The sequence below is a fragment of the Cervus elaphus genome, chromosome 23 (assembly GCF_910594005.1).
Source record: "Cervus elaphus chromosome 23, mCerEla1.1, whole genome shotgun sequence".
NCBI lineage: Eukaryota > Metazoa > Chordata > Mammalia > Artiodactyla > Cervidae > Cervus > Cervus elaphus.
The window spans coordinates 11,942,731-11,962,503 of NC_057837.1; the positions used below are offsets into that span (position 1 = coordinate 11,942,731).

Genomic DNA, 19,773 nt, shown 5'->3' on the forward strand with positions numbered 1-19,773 from the left:
TAGAATGAAAGAAAGATGATGAAGGTACAGATAAACTCTCAGAATTTCCACAGTGCTGAGAAAGGCACCATCAATAACGTGCCTGTTGGCAACATCAGGAGAATTCTCTTTTCAACCACATCCCAGGACCCAGTAATACAGAGACTAAAAACACCCACGTTGACCAACACACTCCCCATCAGCCCTCACAGTTTTAAATGGTGGCTTTGGAAATTTTCAGAATGAAAATCAGCCTTATGAATCAGCTAGAAATTGCTTCTGTTGACAGTCTGATTGATTTTGTTAGTGACCTCTCCCTTCCTAGGAATAAGATTTGTTTATTTTAAGACTGGGCTCCTCTGGGAGGAAAAAGTCTGAGAGGAGATTATTTCTGACCCTGGAGAGGTTCCTAAGCCACGCGTGGATCCCAGAAATTCAGCCCTTGTCATTCTCTTTGGCTGCCGAGTCCTTACTGGTCTCTGGAAAAGGCCATTTCATGCCCTGTCTGCTCACCTACTTTCTCTATGGAGTCACCTCCAGAGAGCTTGGGCCCTGTCCACAGTGAACAGAAAGAGCACTCAGCGGAAAGAATCGGGTTTGAGTCCCGGCTGTGTCACTGCCTCGTGGCCCCTGAGTCTAGGGGTCTTCTTTGTCTCAGGGGGGGTTGGTGACATCCACTTTGCAGAGGGACTGTGAAGGAGGAATGAAGACATGTGTCTGGCCTATACAACGTACTTTTTGCTCAGTTACTCAGCTGTGTCCAATTCTTTGGGACCCCGCGGACTGTAGCCCGCCAGGCTCCTCTGTCCATGAGATTCTCCAGGCAAGAATACTGGAGTGGGTTGCCATTTCCTCCTCTGGGGATCTTTCCGACCCAGGGACCGAACTCACCGTCTCTTGTGTCTCCTGCATTGGCAGACTGATTCTTTACCACTGCTCCACCTGGGAAGCACTCCCCCGTAAGGCACCCTATAAATGGTAAATTTTACTTTCTCATGGTCTTTGATTGACTCCCAAATGAAATTTAAAATCCTCAACTTGGGGTCATCCAGTTTTAACCCCCAGGAGCCCCATATCTCCACCCGAGGCTGGGGGCTTTTCCTGGAGCTCTGCCCCGTCTCTGCGCGTGTGGTCCTCTCTGCCTGGAATCCCCATGGAGGGAAGTTTACTGACCCCTCAGGGCGCCTTGTGCTGCTGCCTTCGTGAAGCCTTCCCACATGGCCCCCTGCTCCCGTAGCTCTTGTCCCATCCCACCCATATTGCGGTCATAACTCTCTTTCCCTCACCAGGTGATACCCCTTTTAAGGTGAGGCTACGTTTTGTTCACGTTTGTATCTCCTGTGCTGTTGAAAAGGGAAACAAGAGGCATTGGATAGATTTTTGAAGATGTGAGTGTATGAAAGAGCACTGCTATCAGGCCAATCTCATCCTCAGATAAGTCACCAACTCCTGGCAGTAGCACGCACTTACTCGAAATGTGCTCCCGAGAGATGAGGCCAGTCAACTGTAAAGACTTCTCTGTTCCCTTGGCCTGCCTCTCACTGTGCAAAGACCCGGCGGAGACAGAAGTCACATTATAAGTCTTCCTAAAATCATGCCCACTTTTCACTTTAAAGAAGATTCTACCCCTGGGTCAGTTCATAGCCCAGAGACTGATCACTTCCCCTCAACAGGCCAAAAAGACCCCGTATGCATCATCGTGTCTCACTTCTTAACACATCTTTCTGTGGACACTTAGCCTTATTATCTGTCTAGAAAGGAAGGATATGAAATTATAGATACTGATATGTTTTCCTGCATAAGCAAGGGAGGACATTATTAGAAAATTCACATGCTATTAGGAAGGAGGTTTGAGGCTGAAATTGGTGGTTTCTTATTTCTTAAAAAAAAAAACAAAAAAAAAAAACAACCAGAAACTGACAATATCCTTCTGAAAGGATGAATGAAATGCAAAACTTTCATATATGTACACATACACACATATATATACATGCATGTAGACACATAAGAAGACAAGAAGAATTAATGTTCTCAAAGTGATATGCTTATATTTTTTTAAAAAAACTTCTATAAAGTTGCACATATAAGCGGCTTCCTAGGTATCGTTTCCCTAGGCAGTAAAACACAAAGTACATATCCTTGAAGGTTAACTTTTCTGAGATCCCAAATGATCCCAGTGCTTCATATATGAGTCACTGACATCTCAGGCACATTCGCCTGGTCATAGAGAGATTTCTAGCAGATTTTTAGTATTATCCTTACAGCCAGTGGATGCAGTGGAAAACTAAATTCATTGGAAAATAAAATCTCTTGAGGAATCTGCTCATTAATAGCTGGTTAACAGTCAAATATCATACCACTATGTTCTTCCCAGAATCAACTGTCAAAGACCTTGAGTGACAAGAACTCCCCATTCCGAGTTGTCTTTGTAAGTCAGTGATGATAGAGGCAAAGAATGGGGCCCCGGTGGGCCACCGACACAGAGGCAGAACCCAGGATCCTGTCCCCTCCCTGTACTTTCCACTTAGATGCCCCTCAGATTATGTGATTGGGAAGAGTCTACATCCTTATCCTTCCCAGGACTCCAAAGGCACCAGCGACCCCTTACCTGTCACGCAGCCAGGTACCACGATGAATACGAAGAACCTCCACATCAGCAAGCTTGGCTCCATCCTCCTGGCCCCTGGGACCACTGCCGACGCCGGGGCCGGGAAGAGAAAGTGCTGCTCTGCTGAATGCCGGGTTTCCTTTCAGACTCTTGTTGGCATCACACCAGGGGGCTGGGGAATGAAGGGTGAGTCCTCTCAGGTTGTCATCCTTGCTGGTCTGTCAACCTCTAGGGCAGTCAATGCTTGCTCTGTATAAGTATTAGCCTGGGTTGTTCAGCCAGGAAATTGTGCGTACCACTCTCTTCTCTAGTCTCAAATATAGGAAGTGGTTTTAACCAGGTTTTTTTTTTTTTCTTTCTCAAGTTCAGTTGCTGGGAGGTGTGGGCTGGGGTTGGTGAGAAGGATTGGGGTTCGTTTATGAATCCTTTCTTCGGCTTACCCCTGAAAAGGACAGGGAGATTCCCACTGCCGTTAAAGCAGGGTGAGCAAGCGCTTCTTGGCAGTGGTCTCATCTAGAGTTTCATAAGCTGATGTCACCGTGAAACTGAGGTCCCGGACTCATAGCTCCCTGGGGAGTTGGCAGGTGCCACTCGAGATGGAGGGGGGCAAGGTCATGCCAAGCAGTCTTGGCCCTAGATGGGAATTTCCTAAAGTTGTCTGACCACAGAGCCCTTTAAGAAGTCCACCGGGTCTCCGGGTGGGGTCCCCAATACTCAGATAATTGAAGAGGAAGCAGCAGGCTGTCCCATGCTCAGAACTCCTGAATGTTCTCCCAAGACTTACAATAAGCACTAGCTGTAATTCTCTCACCATGATGCCCTGGGTCCTGAATATGAGTTGTCATTTTATAAGCTATTTTGCCACCAGGTGTGTTTTTCTCAAAAGTGGATTTTGGTTTTCAACGTTGGACTTTTTTTTTTTTCCCCCAGAAAATTGAATCTTGCTTTCCTATTTAACGATCAGAGCTATCTTCTGATTTTCACAGAATAGTTGACTATGTTTCGCCCTCTAGAAATTCATGTCATCATGTATTTATAGTAAAATAAAATTTAAAAAATATTGGCAAGTAAGCAAAAATATTGACAAAAGGAAGACTATCCAGGCATGCCAAAACAGGTCATAGTTCCAGTATGTTATTGATAATTTCTAAGAATATTCTGACATTCTCTAAAAAGGACAATTACTGGGACTTCCCTGGCTAAGACTTCACCTTCCAATGCAGAGGGTGCAGGTTCAATCACTGGTTGGGGAGCTAGGATCCCATATGCCCCAGGACCAAAATCCCAAAACATGAAACAGAAGCAACATTGTAACAAATTCAATAAAGACTTTTAAAAAAGGTGTGTGTGTCTTAGTAGCTCAGTCCTGTCTGACTCTTTGCGACCCCATGGACTGTACTCTCTAGGCGCCTCCTTCTGTGGAATTCTCCAGGCAAGAATACTGGAGTGGGTTTCCATTCCTTTCTCCAGGGGATCTTCTGAACCCAGAGGTCAAACCCGGGTCTCCCTCATTGCAGGCAGATTCTTTACCATCTGAGCCACCAGGGAAGAAGAAAGAAAGAAAGAAAAAGAAAGGAAGGAAAGAAGGAGGGAGGGAGAGAAGGAAGAAAAGCAATTACAATCTCTGAAAAGAGCCTTGTGCATGAGTGTGTGAGTGCTCAGTCCTGTCCAACTCTGTGACCCCAGGGACTGTAGCCTTCCAGGCTCCTCTGTCCCTGGAATTTTCCAGGCAAGACTACTGGAGTGGGTAGCCATTTCCTTCTCTAGGGAATCCTCCCAATCCAGGCAGGGATCAAACCCACGTCTTTTGCATTTCCTGCGTTGGCAGGCAGATTCTTTACCACTGAGCCACAACCACCTGCAGATGAACTAAAAGTGGTTTCCAGACTAAGTACCAGAGTTTACAGAGAAAAGCGTGAACTGCTCTCTTTCTGGGAATGCAATACTTGTCAGAATGTGGCAGGATCGTCGTAGGATTCCAGGACAGGCTTACGCTCACTGCTGGAAACAGTCTCAGCCCGCTGAATGTGAGCAGCAGTTCCTGTTGTCTGTAGGGCTGCCCCAGTTATTAAGCTGGAGATTTTTCCTGGCTACAGGTATCAAAGTATAATTTTACAAACACAGAAAAATTTGAAATATAATACAAATAACATCCCCAGAGTAGCTGCCAATGTGATATTTAGGGCTGAATTATTCAGAAAATGAGGGAGCAGAGAATGGTTAGTACCCAGCATTCAAGAGTAAAGCAATGAAAGGAAAATGAGACCAAAATGTGAAATCTAGCCAAGCTCAGTGAGCACGTATATCATGAAGAAGCAAACAAGCCAGAATGACCTCCACGCTTTTTAAAATTTATTTATTAATTTGGCTGTGCCAGATCTTAACTGTGGCACATAGGACCTTCCATCATCATTGCAACATACAGGATCTTTAGTTTGGCATGTGGGATCAGGAATTGGGCCTGGACCGCCTGAATTGGGAGTGTGGAGTCTTAGCCACCGGACTGCCAGAGAAGTCCTGACATACAAGATTTTAAGGTATTTCATATTTTTTAAACTCTAGAGGGTCTTTGGAAGTAATAATTCTTCTTGGAAAGTAACAATTACCTTAAGTTTACTAGTACCTTCAGCTTTATATCAGTTTTCTTTCTTCTGTGAATTTAAAATTAAATTTAATGATGTTTATTTATAAAATTTTTGAGGACCAAGGAAATATTAACCAGGACCTAAAAGATATACTTGGACTGAAGTAGGTAGACAATATTAATTTCACAGATTGATTCACTGTTATATAAAATAATCAAAATTTGAATTGTAATTTTTAAAATTTTATTGGCACATAGTTAACTTATAATGTTGTGTTTAGTTTCAGCTGTTCAGCAAAGTAAGTCAGTTACACATGTATCTATTCGTTTTCATATTCTTTTCCATTGTGGTTTATCACAGGATATAAAATATAGTTCCCTGTGCAATACAGTAGGACCTTGTTGCTTATCCACCCTATACATATTAGTTTACATCTAATTCAGAGCTCCCAACCCTTCCCTCCCTCTTAAAAACCACAAGGCTGTTCTCTATGTCTGTGAACTTATTTCTGTTTTATAGATAGGTTTATTTGTGTCATATTTTAGTGAGTTGTAAGTTTTTATTTGCTTTACAACAGAACTTCCCTCAACCCCTTCTCATAATTACTAGAAAAGTTAAATCCATTTTATTTTATTAGCAACAAAATAAGAAAGTAACAGCAAAATAGTTAAATATCTTTAATTTTATCTTGTTTATTATTTAAAATGATGTATAAACTGTGAAAACAAAAATAGTGAAATGGGGCTTTTTTTTAATAATGTAAAAGCTTTATTTCACCCCACAATTAGCAAATGGGTTTTATTTTAGTTCAACTAGAAGTTTTCTTCCTACAGTTGCCTGGTTGGGGGGTCTTTTTAATCAAATAACTGTGTTTTTTACGAGTGGTGTTACTGAATTAGAGCCTCGAAGCAAAGCCACATTTTATATTCTGCTCCACACTGGAATGTTAGGGAAAAGGTAGGACGTAGAAATTGCTCACTGTTCCCAAAACACATCAGGTGGTTTACCTTGGGATGCACACTTCTCCATTTGTAAGAAATCTCCGGTTGGAAATTTTCATTTTCACTTTGAAATGTTAGGATATGTTGTTTAAGTCAATCCAAGTTGGAAAACCATGAAAGATTCTTTTTAAGTCAGTCTTCTTGGGACAACCATGTAAAACTCTTTTAGTCACAGAGCTTAGTTAACATGATACACATGTGGGGATTCACTAAAGTGAATAATATCATAAACACATGATGAAATTATGGACAGGGACCAGAGAGCAATAAGTTGACAACTGCGTCATGACTGTTGTCATGGAGACGACCTGTCGTGGTAGGGTGGAAACAGCCAGCAGGTCCCCCAGGCCACCCTTCCCTTCTTCTTGGGTGAATGATCGGAGCACATTCCCTAGCCCCCTGGAGCTAAGTGTGGTTCTGTGGTGGTGTTCTTGGCAAGAAACGGTAGCAGAAGTGGCCTTTAGTGCCCCTGCTTGGATTCCCTTCTTTCCCTTCATTCCATGTCTAGAATGCAGTGACCAGAGTCATCCTGCAAGTTGAGTGCTCCCCCTGGGTTCCTGAATGCCCAGGAGCACAGCTACGCATGACGGGGAACGTGTACCTTGAATTGTCATTTAGGAAACCAGTAGATTTTCTGGTATATAAGTCACATTCTTGTTGGGTTTTTGTTACAGCAACTTAGCTTACCCTGACTAATACCACTGGTTCCCATAGACGGATCAAACATCATATGCTCCTGGATCAGTGACTTCCCTTGGGGGCGGCAGGTTTGCTTAGGGAGAACTCAACCACTCTCAAATCCCATAAGAATTGCCATAATAGTCTCAATCTGACTCATTATAAAAGGAAAAAAAATCCCAGCATTTTGTGAGCTTCTAACCAAAAATGTTTCCCCTTACTCTTTCAAAATGTGGGACTCTAAACATTAAATCTAGGTAAATGATTCAATTATTTGACCTGTTATTTAATCAAGATTTCTTCCTAATATTATCTTAATGTTTCACACAAACACACCTTGACCTTCGAACCAAGACGTTGGTGAAGTTCTTTCAAGTAGCTAAGCGGCGCCTAGTCCACTAGTAAAGCAGCAGAAAAACAAATGTCTCGAAGTACTTAATGGATTGTGATGATAAAATATCTACATTCATATGAGTAAAAGTCACAAAGTTTACAGAATTTTTCTGACAAAATAAGGGGACCAGCTCCTGGCGCTAAGATGGACTCATAAAAGACAAATAACTTGGTCAAGTTTTACAGCTTGCACTGAGCTGAACTTTCTGTCTTAGTCTCCTGACCTTAACAGCCCCGGAGGAGGCAGAGATAGGAGAAGAGGGCAGACCCATTTTGTCGTGAATTGTGTAAATATTGTACCGAGACTCCATAGAGCAAAACTGCTCCCCACAGTGGATTCACGATTGAGAAGGAAAGACACTTGACTATCACTTTCTAATCCTCAGACCCTGGGTTGAATTTCATTTTATCTGCCTTCGCTCATCAAGGTCGTTTTAAGACTTGCATGTTCTCTAAGTGGCATGTAGCCTGAGCAACAGGATGTTTGCCCAAGTTGTCGGCTAGGAATTTGGAGTTTGCTGTGTCCAGTTCAAGCTGATGTGGTTAAGACTGGATGGAACCAATGACCCTTCAACTGGGCAGACATGAGTGTCTGTGTGGTGACCTTTTGCAGGTAACTTAGTCACTTCTGCACAGAAAGATAATCATGGCACCTTTTTCCAGTCGTCTTTCCCCACACTCCCCATGCCTCAAACCATCCTGCTTCTTCAGTCTTTATCCCAGAAATACTCCAGCCCCTTGCCGTCGGGGAGTCAGACTTGAGATTTGCTTTTCTGTCTCCTCACATGGCTGCCTTGTGAATAACCCTTCTCTGCATCAAACCACAGTGTCCTAGCATTTTGTCTTGCTGTGTTGAGTAAGATGAACCTGGTTTAGTAACAGACTGACACTATCACACCACTTGCTTTGCTGTATTATCACCCACTCTTTTTTTTTTTCTTTTTTAACTTTTGAACGTTTTCTTTTGCATTGAGATATAGCTACTTAACAATGTTGTGATAGTTTCAGGTGAGCAGCAAAGGGACTCAGCCATACACACACATGTACCCATTCTCCTCCAAGCCCCCTCCCATCCAGGCTGCCACATAACATTTAGCAGAGTTCCATGTGCCATACAACAGATCCTTGTTGGTTATCCATTAACAGTGTCCATCCCAAACTCCCTAACTATCCCTTTCCCCTCATCCTTTCCCCCGGCAACCATAAGTCCGTTCTCTAAGTCTGCGAGTCTCTTTCTGTTTTGTAAGTTCATTTGGATCATGTCATTTCAGATTCCACATATACAGGATGTCATGTGATATTTCTCCTTCTCCGTCTGACTTACTTCACTCAGTAAGACACTCTCTAGGTCTGTCCATGTTGCTGCAAATGGCATTAATTCATTGTTTTTAATGGCTGAGTAATATTCTGTGGTACATACGTACCGCATCTCCTTTATCCATTCCTCTGTTGATGGACATTTAGGTTGCTTGCATGTCTTAGCTGTTGTAAACAGTGCTGTAATGAACATTGGGGTGCATATATACTTTTGAATCATGTTTTTCTCCATCTGCCCAGGAGTGGGATTGCAGGGTCATATGGTGCCTCTATTATTAGCTTTTAAGGACCCTCCACACTGTTCTCCACAGTGGCTGTACCAATTTACTTTCCTGCCAACAGTGTAGGAGGATTCCCTTCTCTCCACACCCTCTCCAACATTTATTGTTTGTGAATTTTTTTGATGATAGCCATTCTGGCTGTTGTGAGGTGATATCTCACTATAGTTTTGATGTGCATTTCTCTAATAATGAGTGATGTTGAGCACCTTTTCATGTGCCTCTTGGCCATCTGTATGTCTTCTTTGGAGAAATGTCTTTTTAGGTCTTGTGCCCATTTTTTGAGTGGGTTGTTTGTTTTGATACTGTTAAGTGTCATGAACTAATTGTAAATTTTGGAGACTAGTCACTTATTGGTCACATCATTTGCAGATATTTCCTCTGAATGTGTGGGTTGTCATCATTCTGTTTATTGTTTCCTTTGCTATGCAAAAGCTTTTGAGTTTAAGTAGGTCCCGTTTATTCATTTTTGTTTTTATTTCCATTACTCTGAGAGACGGTGTCGTCCCCACCTTCATATGCTTTTTCTTCCTCTAGTCTGGTGGTTAGTCTTTGTTTTGGGGGGATGTGGTTACGCTTTTGAGAATTTGATAGAATCTCTAATTTCTTCCCTTGGAAAAAAATGTACATCAACACATCCCCAGGAAGTTAAGAGTCCATTTCAGAAGAGTCTCCATCACTTTGAGGACTTAGATGAAAAGATTTTCATGCCAAGTTACGGGCCTCTGGGCAGCTGAATTCACATGACCCAACCCAGAGTGTGACACATGGGTATTCAACATGGGTATCTTATAGGTATTCTTATACCTATAAGAATACAACTGGCATCTATTCAAGCAACTTCAGACACATTCCTCATGAGCACACATTGAAGGTTTGTTTCAAGCCTACTGCCAGGAGATCATTTCCAATCAGTCCAGGTCAAAGATTTCCTTCCTGGTAGAGATTCTTTTTGGAAGAAAAGGTGGGTAGATGATACAGACAGATTATGTTCAAGAAAGGAAAGTTTGGTTAAAGGTAACTAAGTTCCTCCCAGGAGAAGTGGTCAACTGTTCAAGTTGAATCTCAATTTTTCAGGAAGTTGCTCAATTCTGTTATCAGAAACACTTGGTACTTCCCAGAAGAGACCATTCATTGCATCAGACAACACATTTCTAACCCAGACTGCATTTTCTGAGGTTTGTGACAATTGTGTAGCAGTAAAAAGTGATAAATACTAGTGATAATGATAAGAGACATAGAAGTTCAGGAAGAGAAAAATTCAGGAAGACTGATACGATCAGGAATGTCTAAGAACTGTGCTTGAAGGAGGAATGGTAGGTGGATACTGGGGTAAGAAGGTGTGGTCTATGGTTGAATAGAAATAGAGGTAGGTAGACAGAGGATGGGCTTCTCTGGTGGTTCAGATGGTAAAGAATCTGCCTGCAATGTGGGAGACCTGGGTTCGATCCCTGCATTGGGAAGATCCCCTAGAGAACAGAATGGGATCCACTCCAGTATTCTTGCCTGAGGAATTCCATGGACAGAGGAATCTGGCGGGCTATAGTCCATGGGGTTGCAAAGAGTTGGACATGGCTGAGCAACTAACACAGAACAACACAGACGAGGGGGTGGGAGCCAAGGGTTGAAATGTCAGTTGGATTTAGATTGAGATGGACCTCAAAGGACAGAATGAGATGTGCGGACTTCAGCCACTGATGAAGTCTAAACAGAGGGGACATGATTCAAGTGACATCATAGTTGGCCTGAGCCGGTGCAGCGGAGAGTAAAGGTACAGGGGAGGCTAGAGGGACAGAGATCCTGAGATGCTCTTCAGGCAGGAAATAACAGGACCCAAATGAGGGGATGATGCAAATTGGAATTGCATAAGGGTTGCTGTCAGCATAGAAGACAAAAGAAAAATGCAGCTTGTAATACCTGGTATTTGGAGGCAAGAGGTAGGGGATGGACATTGTGAACTTTGGCAGAAGTGAAATTCATTGATTTGAGTTTCACCTTTTCCTTCCCTTGAGTATTCCCAGGTGAAGATGCTAATAACGTGAAATGAAGAGACCAGTAGGAAGTGGGGCAGCAGGGGAGAAGGTGGAAGATGTTTAAACCCGGGTGCGTGAGGCTGAGGTTAGGTGAGTGGCAGAAAGGTGGGTTAATGCAGGGGTTCCCAACCTCCAGGATCTAGTACCTGATGGTCAGAGGTGGAGCCGATATAATAACAAGGAAATAAAGTGCACGATAAATGTAATGCACTTCAGTCATCCCCAAACCACCTCCCTCGGGCCAGTCCGTGGAAAGATTGCATTCCTTGAAAACAGTCCTGGGTGCCAAAAAGGTTGAGGACTGCTGGATTAATAGGTAGGAGTTAGTTGTTCACTTGTGGTTGTTCTGTCATTCTTGCTCTCTTGTTTGGTCCTAAAGACACAAACTTTGCTTTGTCATTTATCATCCAGACTATCCTAAGCCTTGGCTCTCCCATCTTTCCCTACACCCCTTATAATGAACAACTTACAACAAACTGCTTCTATTTATCAGAATCTAGATTGGGGAGAGAGGGTAAAGGAGCCAGCAGGCAAAAGAGGAAGAGATGGTGAGAAATCAATCCTCTTCTTTTACTTTTCCCTCACTTACCATTATGGCTTGTCAAAGTCATTTCAACAGTGCCCCTAGTCCCAAGTTGCACAGCTTCTCCTATGAAAGGCAGACAAAAGAAGTGGATCATGAAAGATTGAATGCAGAAATAAGAGGATGAAGTAAGAGAAAGGGTAGGACAAGGAAGAGAGAGATAAGAAAGAAGTGACTGCAGTGAGACCATGCGTCCCACCGGGGGATGCTGACCCCTGATCACTGGAGTTGCTGTCTCCCGCAGATGAAAGGTTGCTAGGGTGAGCTTTTTACTGAGTCCACCTATCACTGTTTTCAGGTATTAAAATGCCAGTTCTCTAAGGTGTGCTTGCAAAATGGGCATGAGTATGTGCATTAGAGAAGCGAAGGCCCAGAAAAAGTGCTCCATTAAAAAAAAAAAATGCTGGACAAAGAGGAAGTAGGGCTGAGAGAAGGTGGCAGAGAAGGGATTGGGATAGAGTGAAAAATTAAGGGGAATTTAAAATCGTTGGAAGATTTTTGCAATTTGCTTTGCAATGTTAACCCTTTCCCCCAGCATTCTATGGAAATCAGGATTCTGGTGCCCGTTTCTTGCTTATGCCTTTTGGAGTTGTTTTTGCTTGGAGAATGGGTGCAGATGCTGAGCACAGCTTTCTCCAACAGATTGGGACAAGAGAGACAGCTGTTTAGCTCAGAACTTCATGATTTCTCTCCGATCTTTCCTGCCTCTGCTTTTTTTTTTTTTTTTAAACCATTTTATTTTTTTCGAGTATCTTCAAGGGAAGTTCAAGAAAGAGAAAAAGTGAGACTTGAATAAGAATGATTTCACCTTTGTCAAGTCCTCCGTCAACAGAAGTTGACAGCACCTACAGTTAAACATGCACTGTGCTAGGACCCTGGGAGACCCAAGAAATGGGGGCACGGCCCTGCTCAGGGGATGTTCAGGGTCTCCTCAAAGGGGAAAGAGGGGCGCCCTCCACGAGGGGAATGACTTGAGTTGCAGGGAGTCTCAGCCACCAGGGCTACCCTGCCTCACCCAGCCACACCACATAAAAGCAGCCTTGCTCTCTCATCTTGTACCTCTTCTCTCTAGCAGAGCGATGTGCTGAGCTGTGGTCTCAGAGTCAGAATCCAAGAGAAGAGAAGCTTTGCTCTCCCGGGTAGAGGCAGTGTGATGACCAGAGGTGGTGCAGGGAGCCTGTTGTTTTTATGGCGGATGTGGGTTTCCCTGGTGGTGCGAGTGGTAAAGAACCCACCTGCCAGTGGCAATGAGACATAAAAGATTTGGGTTCGACCCCTGGGTCAGGAAGATCCCCTGGGGGAGGAAATGGCAACCCACTCCAGTATTCTTCCCTGGGAAATCCCATGGACAGAGAAGCCTGGGGGGCTGCAGACTATGGGGTCTCACAGTCGGACACGACTGAGTGACTGAGCACACACGTGCCTTATCCAGTTAAAAAAACAGGTGGTTTTCCCAGGCCTGTGGTGTGGTGTCCCAGGTCTTTCTGCCTTTTACCTGTTAGTTATGGACTTGAACTCTCCAGTAGAGGTCCCCCAATTTACTCTTTCCTGTAGTTCATGCACTCTGGGGAGTATCCTTCAGTATAATTCAATTCAATGAGGATGGGGAGATACAAAAGGAAATTTACAAGGGCCCCTGCTCTCAAAAAGCCCACAGTCAAATCATGGGGGTTGGGGATCAGAAAAGCCCCAGCTAACTGCAGACACATCTGTCAGCTTGATAATCCCCCAAACAGTGAATCAATCCATGCAAGAGAGGCTGCAGCGTGGAGGTCTTTAATCCACGCCTGTTAGACAGTGGATGGTATCTGCCATGGCTGATACCTGCTGTCGCTGACATAACAGTACCTCAGATTTCGCCCCAGTTATTACTTTGAAAACAGTCTTATTTCTCTCAAACTCGTGTTGAGAAAATTCTGCTGCAAATTCTACGAAATCTACAGGTGCATCCTGTTATTGAGACACTGAGTTGAATTTCTGCAGGTTGTAATTTCCACCAGATTTCACTAGTCGAAGGGTACCGTGGAGAAAACAAACTCCACTATGCATCAAATACTCTCCCCGGTTCACACGTCTGGTATTCAAGGAGCAGTGGATTGCCATGCCCATAAAATACTGGGAGTGAGCAGCTGGTTTGCATGAACCAAAAACCAAGTCCTCCATCTCGAATGGGTAAAAAGGGACTTTGCTGTCATTTTGCAGCTTATGAGGACTTTTCCAGTGGGATTCCACCAAGTTTGTCAAAAAGTGAGGTTCCTTTTCTCCCTTTCTGTTTGAGAGCAGGATGTGTTTGCTATATGGATTTCAGTAAAAGCCCCCTCACCTCTTCCATTGTGGCTCTAGTTCAGGGATGGATAATAATGCGTTTTCTCTCTCAAGCCAGTGATGATCAATTACCAATAGTTGCCTGGAGCAGATTCTGGGCTGCATCTGGGCTCAGGGGCTGGGGGTGTTCGGAGGGTGCATAGACCTGTATCATTTTTTTGTCTAGACCTTTACCTAGATTCCCACGTGGGCTTTCCTGGGTCAGATGTGTATCTCACTCCTTAACAATTCTCACTCATTAGATTCGGCTTAACTTTTCTAAAGAACATTGTAATTTTTTCTCTTCTTTTATCCAAAACTTAGAATCTTAGGAATGTCTCTAATGTCCTTGAAATTAAGCCCAAGTTCCTTTGCCTGGCACTCAGGGTCCTTTATAATCTGCCCTAGCCTATCTTTTCAACATAAATTCTCCACCTCTCTCTTTCATGACTGGAGAAGGCAATGGCACCCCACTCCAGTACTCTTGCCTGGAAAATCCCATGGACGGAGGAGCCTGGTAGGCGGCAGTCCATGGGGTCACTACAAGTCGGACACGACTGAGTGACTTCACTTTCACTTTTCACTTTCATGCATTGGAGAAGGACATGGCAACCCACTCTAGTATTCTTGCTTGGAGAACCCCAGGGACAGGGGAGCCTGGTGAGCTGCCGTCTATGGGGTCGCACAGAGTTGGACACGACTGAAGCGACTTAGCAGCAGCAGCTCTTTCATAACAGCTCTGCTACAGAAAAAAACAAATAAGAGAAAACAAAAGTCATCAACTTTTCACTAATCCCCCTAGGTTCTCTCTGCCAGATCTTCAAGGCCAAATCTAAGTCACTCTTTAAGATCCGGTTCAGATGCTTCCTCCTAAAGGGAATCTCACCTAATCTCTCCTCCTTGTGCCTCAGTAAAACCAATGATAATCACTAACAGTGATGAAATGTGTGCAACAGGGCAGGCCCTGTGCTAAGCATGCCATATGTATCATCTCCCCAGCCTCTCGTAAAAATGGATGAGGTCAGTGTAACCATCACAATTTCCATTTTACAAACGAAGACACTGAATCTCTTTGAGGTTGTGAAACGCCCACACTCCCCGATACCTGGGGGTGGAGACCTGTCTGGGTCCCCAGGTCTACCTGCCACATCCCCTCACTCTCAGGACACTTCCCAACTTCTAACTGTGTCCTGGGTCTTTGGAGACACATCTGATCATTCCTACTAGACTCCACGTGTCTTAGAGGCAGGAAGTGCCTCTACGTCCCCTATTATTCCCCGTGCAGTGCCTGGCACAGAACAGACAGTAAGAGTCTGCTGAATGAGTGATCACATGGGGAGCCCATTCCGAGCTCTGCTTTTGAGAGACGAGTCATATGCTGTCAGTCTTCACCAGTTTTCAGTAGGCTCTTATTTTATGGAATTGGGTTTCAGGAGAAGTCATTTGATGGTGGCAATTCTGAGTCTACGCATACACCGAGTTTGGTTTGTACTCAAACCTGCCCTGTCAAGAGGCAGGATGGTCAGGATTTTCAGCCAAGAATCCAGACACCTGGCTGCAGTCAGCCAGCTGGGGTGAGGAGCTGAGAGTGTCCTTTCAGGCTCCGGACTCACCTCTTCTTAAAAGAGCAGTTGAGCCCCCAGGAACTGAGCTGAGGAGCCTCGTCTTCTGAGTAAGGGGCCAGGACGGGGGTGGGGGGTGAGGAGGGAAGAGAATAACATTCCCCTCGCTTGAGATTCTGAGCAGCTGTGATCCTCTGTTAAAAGCTCCCACTTTGCCCCACCATTCATTCTGGAAACCTCTAGTTTCAGAGCTTGAGAAAACAAAATGAAACAAAGCAAAAATAAAAAACAAAAAAGAAGCAGGGACTTTTGGGGGTCATGAGGTCAGAATATTATTTCATAATAGGCAAAAATTTTTTTATGACACCTGGAGGATGAAAATAGAACAAAGGAACTCATTTGAAGACTCTAGAAGTGACATTAGCAAGCGGTTAGATTCATGGAATCCAAATATCTGTTTCATCAGTCGTGGCCAGATGGGGTATTAACAATACCTCGAATTGATGAAATTATTTCTTTCTTAGAACTTCTAAACTTTTTGAGTAACCTCATATTTATCCTCCCGAAACTACTGTGATGTATTCTGTTTCTTGTTTGAGAAATTACGAGATTGAGATCTGTTGAGACTAGATTGATTTCATCCAGGGTGGAGACAGGACTAATTTCTAATTTACTCACCTATCTTTTTTTTTTTTTTTTTCTGAAAAACAAAAACAAAAAAACCCTATCTTGCTTATTGATGGCATATTTCCCACCTTGGTGACTTGCCTGTTTTATGCAAAGCAGGGAATTCTTCATTTTCTGCTGAGCTCATTTATGAGCTCATTTGCTGTTACCACTGCTAGTTTATTGAGTATCTACTGTTTGCCCACTCCAGTATTCTTGCCTGGAGAATTCCTGTGGATGGAGGTGCCTGGCGAGCTATAGTCCATTGGGTCGCAAAGACCGACTGAGTGACTTTGGGCTTCCCTGGTGGCTCAGTCGGTAAAGAATCTGCCTGCAGTACAGGAGACCTGGTTTCGATCCCTTGGTTGGGAAGATCCCCTGAAGAAGGAAACGGCAAACCACTCTAGTATCCTTGCCTGGAAAATGCCATGGACCGAAGAGGCTGGTAGGCTGCAGTCCATGAGATCACAAAGAGTCGGGCGTGACTGAGCGGCTAACACTTGCACAATTTTACTTTATACACTATTTACTTATACTGTTTGCCAGGCACACTGAGCCAGCTATGATATTTAGCAAGGACAAAACAGACAAAATCCTTGCCATTGTTATGGTGCTTAAGTCCTAGTGAGGCAGACAGACAATAAGCGAATAAAGAAAGGAAAACCTACAGTGTAATGTTCCATTGTTTTACAAAGAAAAACAATGCAGGTGAGTAAAGCTGGCCTGGGGAGGGGACGCAGAGGATGCTTCTAAAGGTCAGGGTGCATAAAAGCCCTGCAGGGACTTCCCTGGAGGTCCAGTGGTTGAGGCTCTGCTTCCACTGCAGAGGGTTCAGGTTCCATCCCTGGTCAGGGAACTAAGATCCCACACACACGAAGCATGGGCAAAAAACTTTAAAAAAGGTTTTAAAAGCCCCTCAAAGTTGTAGACACTTGGCCAGAGGCCTGGGTGAAGTGAGAGAACAAAGCGTGTAACTGTGAACTCCAAATTGGCGCTTGCCAAGAGCATTTGCCAGCAACTGAACAAAAACGGTAGCGCCTGCTCTCTGCCTCTGCGGAGACCGTACCCTGGCTTATGCAGGATCCTGTGCTGTGGACCTCCAACACCCAGCGTGGGAGCTCAGGGTGGAGTGAGGCACTCTGTGCTCTAGGGAATCCGGTAGAACAGATCTTTGTAGTTAGATGTTTTCAGAACTGATTTCATGATCCCAGTCCTCACATCTCTTCACCTCTAGAAAAGCACTGAAGTCCTTTCATGGTGACAGCAGCTCCTCGTGACTAGCAGTAAACCTCTTGTAAAGCAAGCACCGGATGGCATTAAACTCCCCCTTCACCAAAATCTTATATATTGACCCTCCCCAACTGCCTCTTTGGAGCAGTGTCTCAGAGATATATCTGAGGTGCTATCTCCCGGGCTGCAGTCCTCATTTTGCCCCCAATAAAATTGAACTTGCAGTTGTAACATTGTGCATCTTTTTAGTTGACATAACAATGCAGGGGGCGGGGAATTGGGGATGAGCTCACCACCTAGGAATAGAAAACAGAAAACATCTCCAGGACTGTGTGGTGGATGAGCCAGAAGACACAGGTGAGATGCATCTGGAGATGTTCAGAAGGGTGGCTGGTTTCAGTGTCTGTAGACACAGGTCAGGAGTTGACGATTTTATTCTGATTTGACCGGAAGCCAAGGGAAGGCTGCATGTCCACTGAGGACTGTCTGAGCCCCGCCATGGGCTGTGGCTCTGTTCCAGGCTGCATGCATGCTAACTCACTTTGGTCGTGTCCAACTCTTTGCGACCCCGTGGACTGTAGCCTTCCAGGTTCCTCCATCCATGGGATTTCCCAGACAAGAATACTGGAGTGGGTTTCCATTTCCTTCTCCAGGGGATCTTCCCAACCCAGGGATCCAACCCATGTCTCCTGGGGCTCTTGCCTTGACAGGCAGATTTTTTTTTACCACTGAGCCACCTGGGAAGCCCATACATCACACCACTGGCCAAAAAAAGTCGCATGGCCCAGAAAGATGCCAGTGGGTGGGGAGGCATTGCAACTCGCAAGAAAGAGCACCAGCAGGGATGCAGAAGCTCCAACAAGAAGGGGGGCGTGTTTCTGTTCTCAGTCTGTCTAGCCACAGCTTTAGTTACTTTGATCTCTTATGAATCTACATTCAGCCCAAATTTTCCCTGCCAGCTACAGAGTGATAATTCATCAGACTGTCTCGGAGAAACTTACTCCGGTGCCTGCCACCTCTCAAAGGTAACATCTCCCAAACTGAACTTACCATCTTTCCCCGCAGTGGTTCTCCCAGACCCCCTGGCTCCTTCAGGGTCCCTCCATCCAGTCAGCCATCCAGCCTGGAAACTGGGGCTCTTGGGCTCTTCCGTTTCCTCCCCTGCTTCCTCCACCTCCAGCTGATGGTCAAGTCCTTTGGATTTTAACTCTTTTACATTCATCATCTCTTTTTCCCACTCATAGGATTTATCGCATGTCCTCAGCATCCCTCTCCTTGACCCTGTCTTAACCTGCAGCATCTGTACAATCACCTAACATACACATCCGATTGTATCATGTTCTCTGTTTCGTGGAAGTCAATTTCAGAATCCTGGCCAGAGCCTGCGATGCATTTGTAAATAGCCTCTTCTTTCCACACTCCTCTGAACAGCTAGCTATGCCAACTAGCTATTCCCCAAACTGTGTCAGGCCACACTTCATACCTCCTCAGCTTTTTTCAAGCTCTTCTGCCCAGAAAAGTCCCTTCACTCCTCATCTGTCAAAATCAGCCCATCTTTCTCCTTTTTTTTTTTTTTTTGGGAGCAAATAATTTTTATTTTTTACAAATACACCAAAGAATCATGCAATGCTGCCAGCATTGGATGCAATCCTGGGCCACAAGTCTGCACATTCCTTTGCAACTGGTCCTGTGATGGCAGAACCTTTCATCTCGCCTTTATTGTTTACTATGACCCCTGCATTATCTTCAAAATAAAGAAACACACCATCTTTTCTCCGGTATGACTTTCGTTGTCGAATTACCACCGCTGGATGTACCTTCTTTCTGAGCTCTGGTTTGCCTTTCTTGACTGTGGCCATCACCATGTCACCCACACCAGCAGCAGAAAGTCTATTCAATCGTCCCTTGATCCCCTTTACAGAGATGATATACAGATTTTTGGCTCCTGTGTTGTCAGCACAGTTGATCACGGCTCCAACCGGAAGACCTAAGGAAATCCGGAATTTCGCACCAGAGGACCCACCACGTCCTCGCTTCGACATCTTGAAGGCCGGAAAGTCTCCTTTTTTTTTAAAGTGAGTTTTTATGACCTTCATCCCCAAGTACACCATTCTTTTCTGCACCCGGTATGAATGTGATCATCGACAAAGCATTTTGGATGATGATGTGTGAGATAAGTCAGATAAGTAACTTATCTCAGTGAGATAAGTGGCTGGTCCTGCCTCAAGTTTTCATGGGGGGAGGGTCTCCAGCTGGAGTAAGCAGTTGGCTTCTTCTCCCACCCCAACTTCCTCCTCTCCATGGAGAACTGACATCCACCTGACCTCTGTTCCTCAGTTGGGTAGAGCTTATCTACTGAAACTTTCAGACCACTCGAGGTTCGCTCTTGTTTTCTTCCATTAACATTCCCCAAGGCAGCAGTCTTAGGAAGTGGGTCTAATCTGACACAACCTTAAGCTAGAAATCCTTTTCCCTATATTAAACGAAAACCCTCTATCAAGATAGAATTGGTGAGAATTCCCTGGTGGTGCAGCGGTTAAAACTCTGACCTTCCAA

The 19,773-nt window shown here is 44.5% G+C and overlaps 2 protein-coding genes across 2 annotated transcripts in view; both read right to left on the minus strand.

The window, feature by feature from the left end:
- Nucleotides 1–3,090, minus strand: part of IL2RA (interleukin 2 receptor subunit alpha) — a 46,160-nt gene extending 43,070 nt beyond the window's left edge. Inside the window, exon 1 of the mRNA XM_043884192.1 lies at nucleotides 2,588–3,090. Within this exon, the coding sequence (XP_043740127.1) occupies nucleotides 2,588–2,651 (64 nt within the window). The 5' untranslated portion in view covers nucleotides 2,652–3,090. The remainder of the gene's footprint in view (nucleotides 1–2,587) is intronic.
- A 15,689-nt stretch (nucleotides 3,091–18,779) lies between these two features.
- Nucleotides 18,780–19,286, minus strand: LOC122681767 (60S ribosomal protein L23-like). Its single transcript, XM_043884193.1, has one exon. The coding sequence runs from the start codon at nucleotides 19,257–19,259 to the stop codon at nucleotides 18,837–18,839; it is 423 nt and encodes a 140-aa protein (XP_043740128.1). The 5' UTR covers nucleotides 19,260–19,286; the 3' UTR covers nucleotides 18,780–18,836.
- Nucleotides 19,287–19,773: the final 487 nt, after the last annotated feature.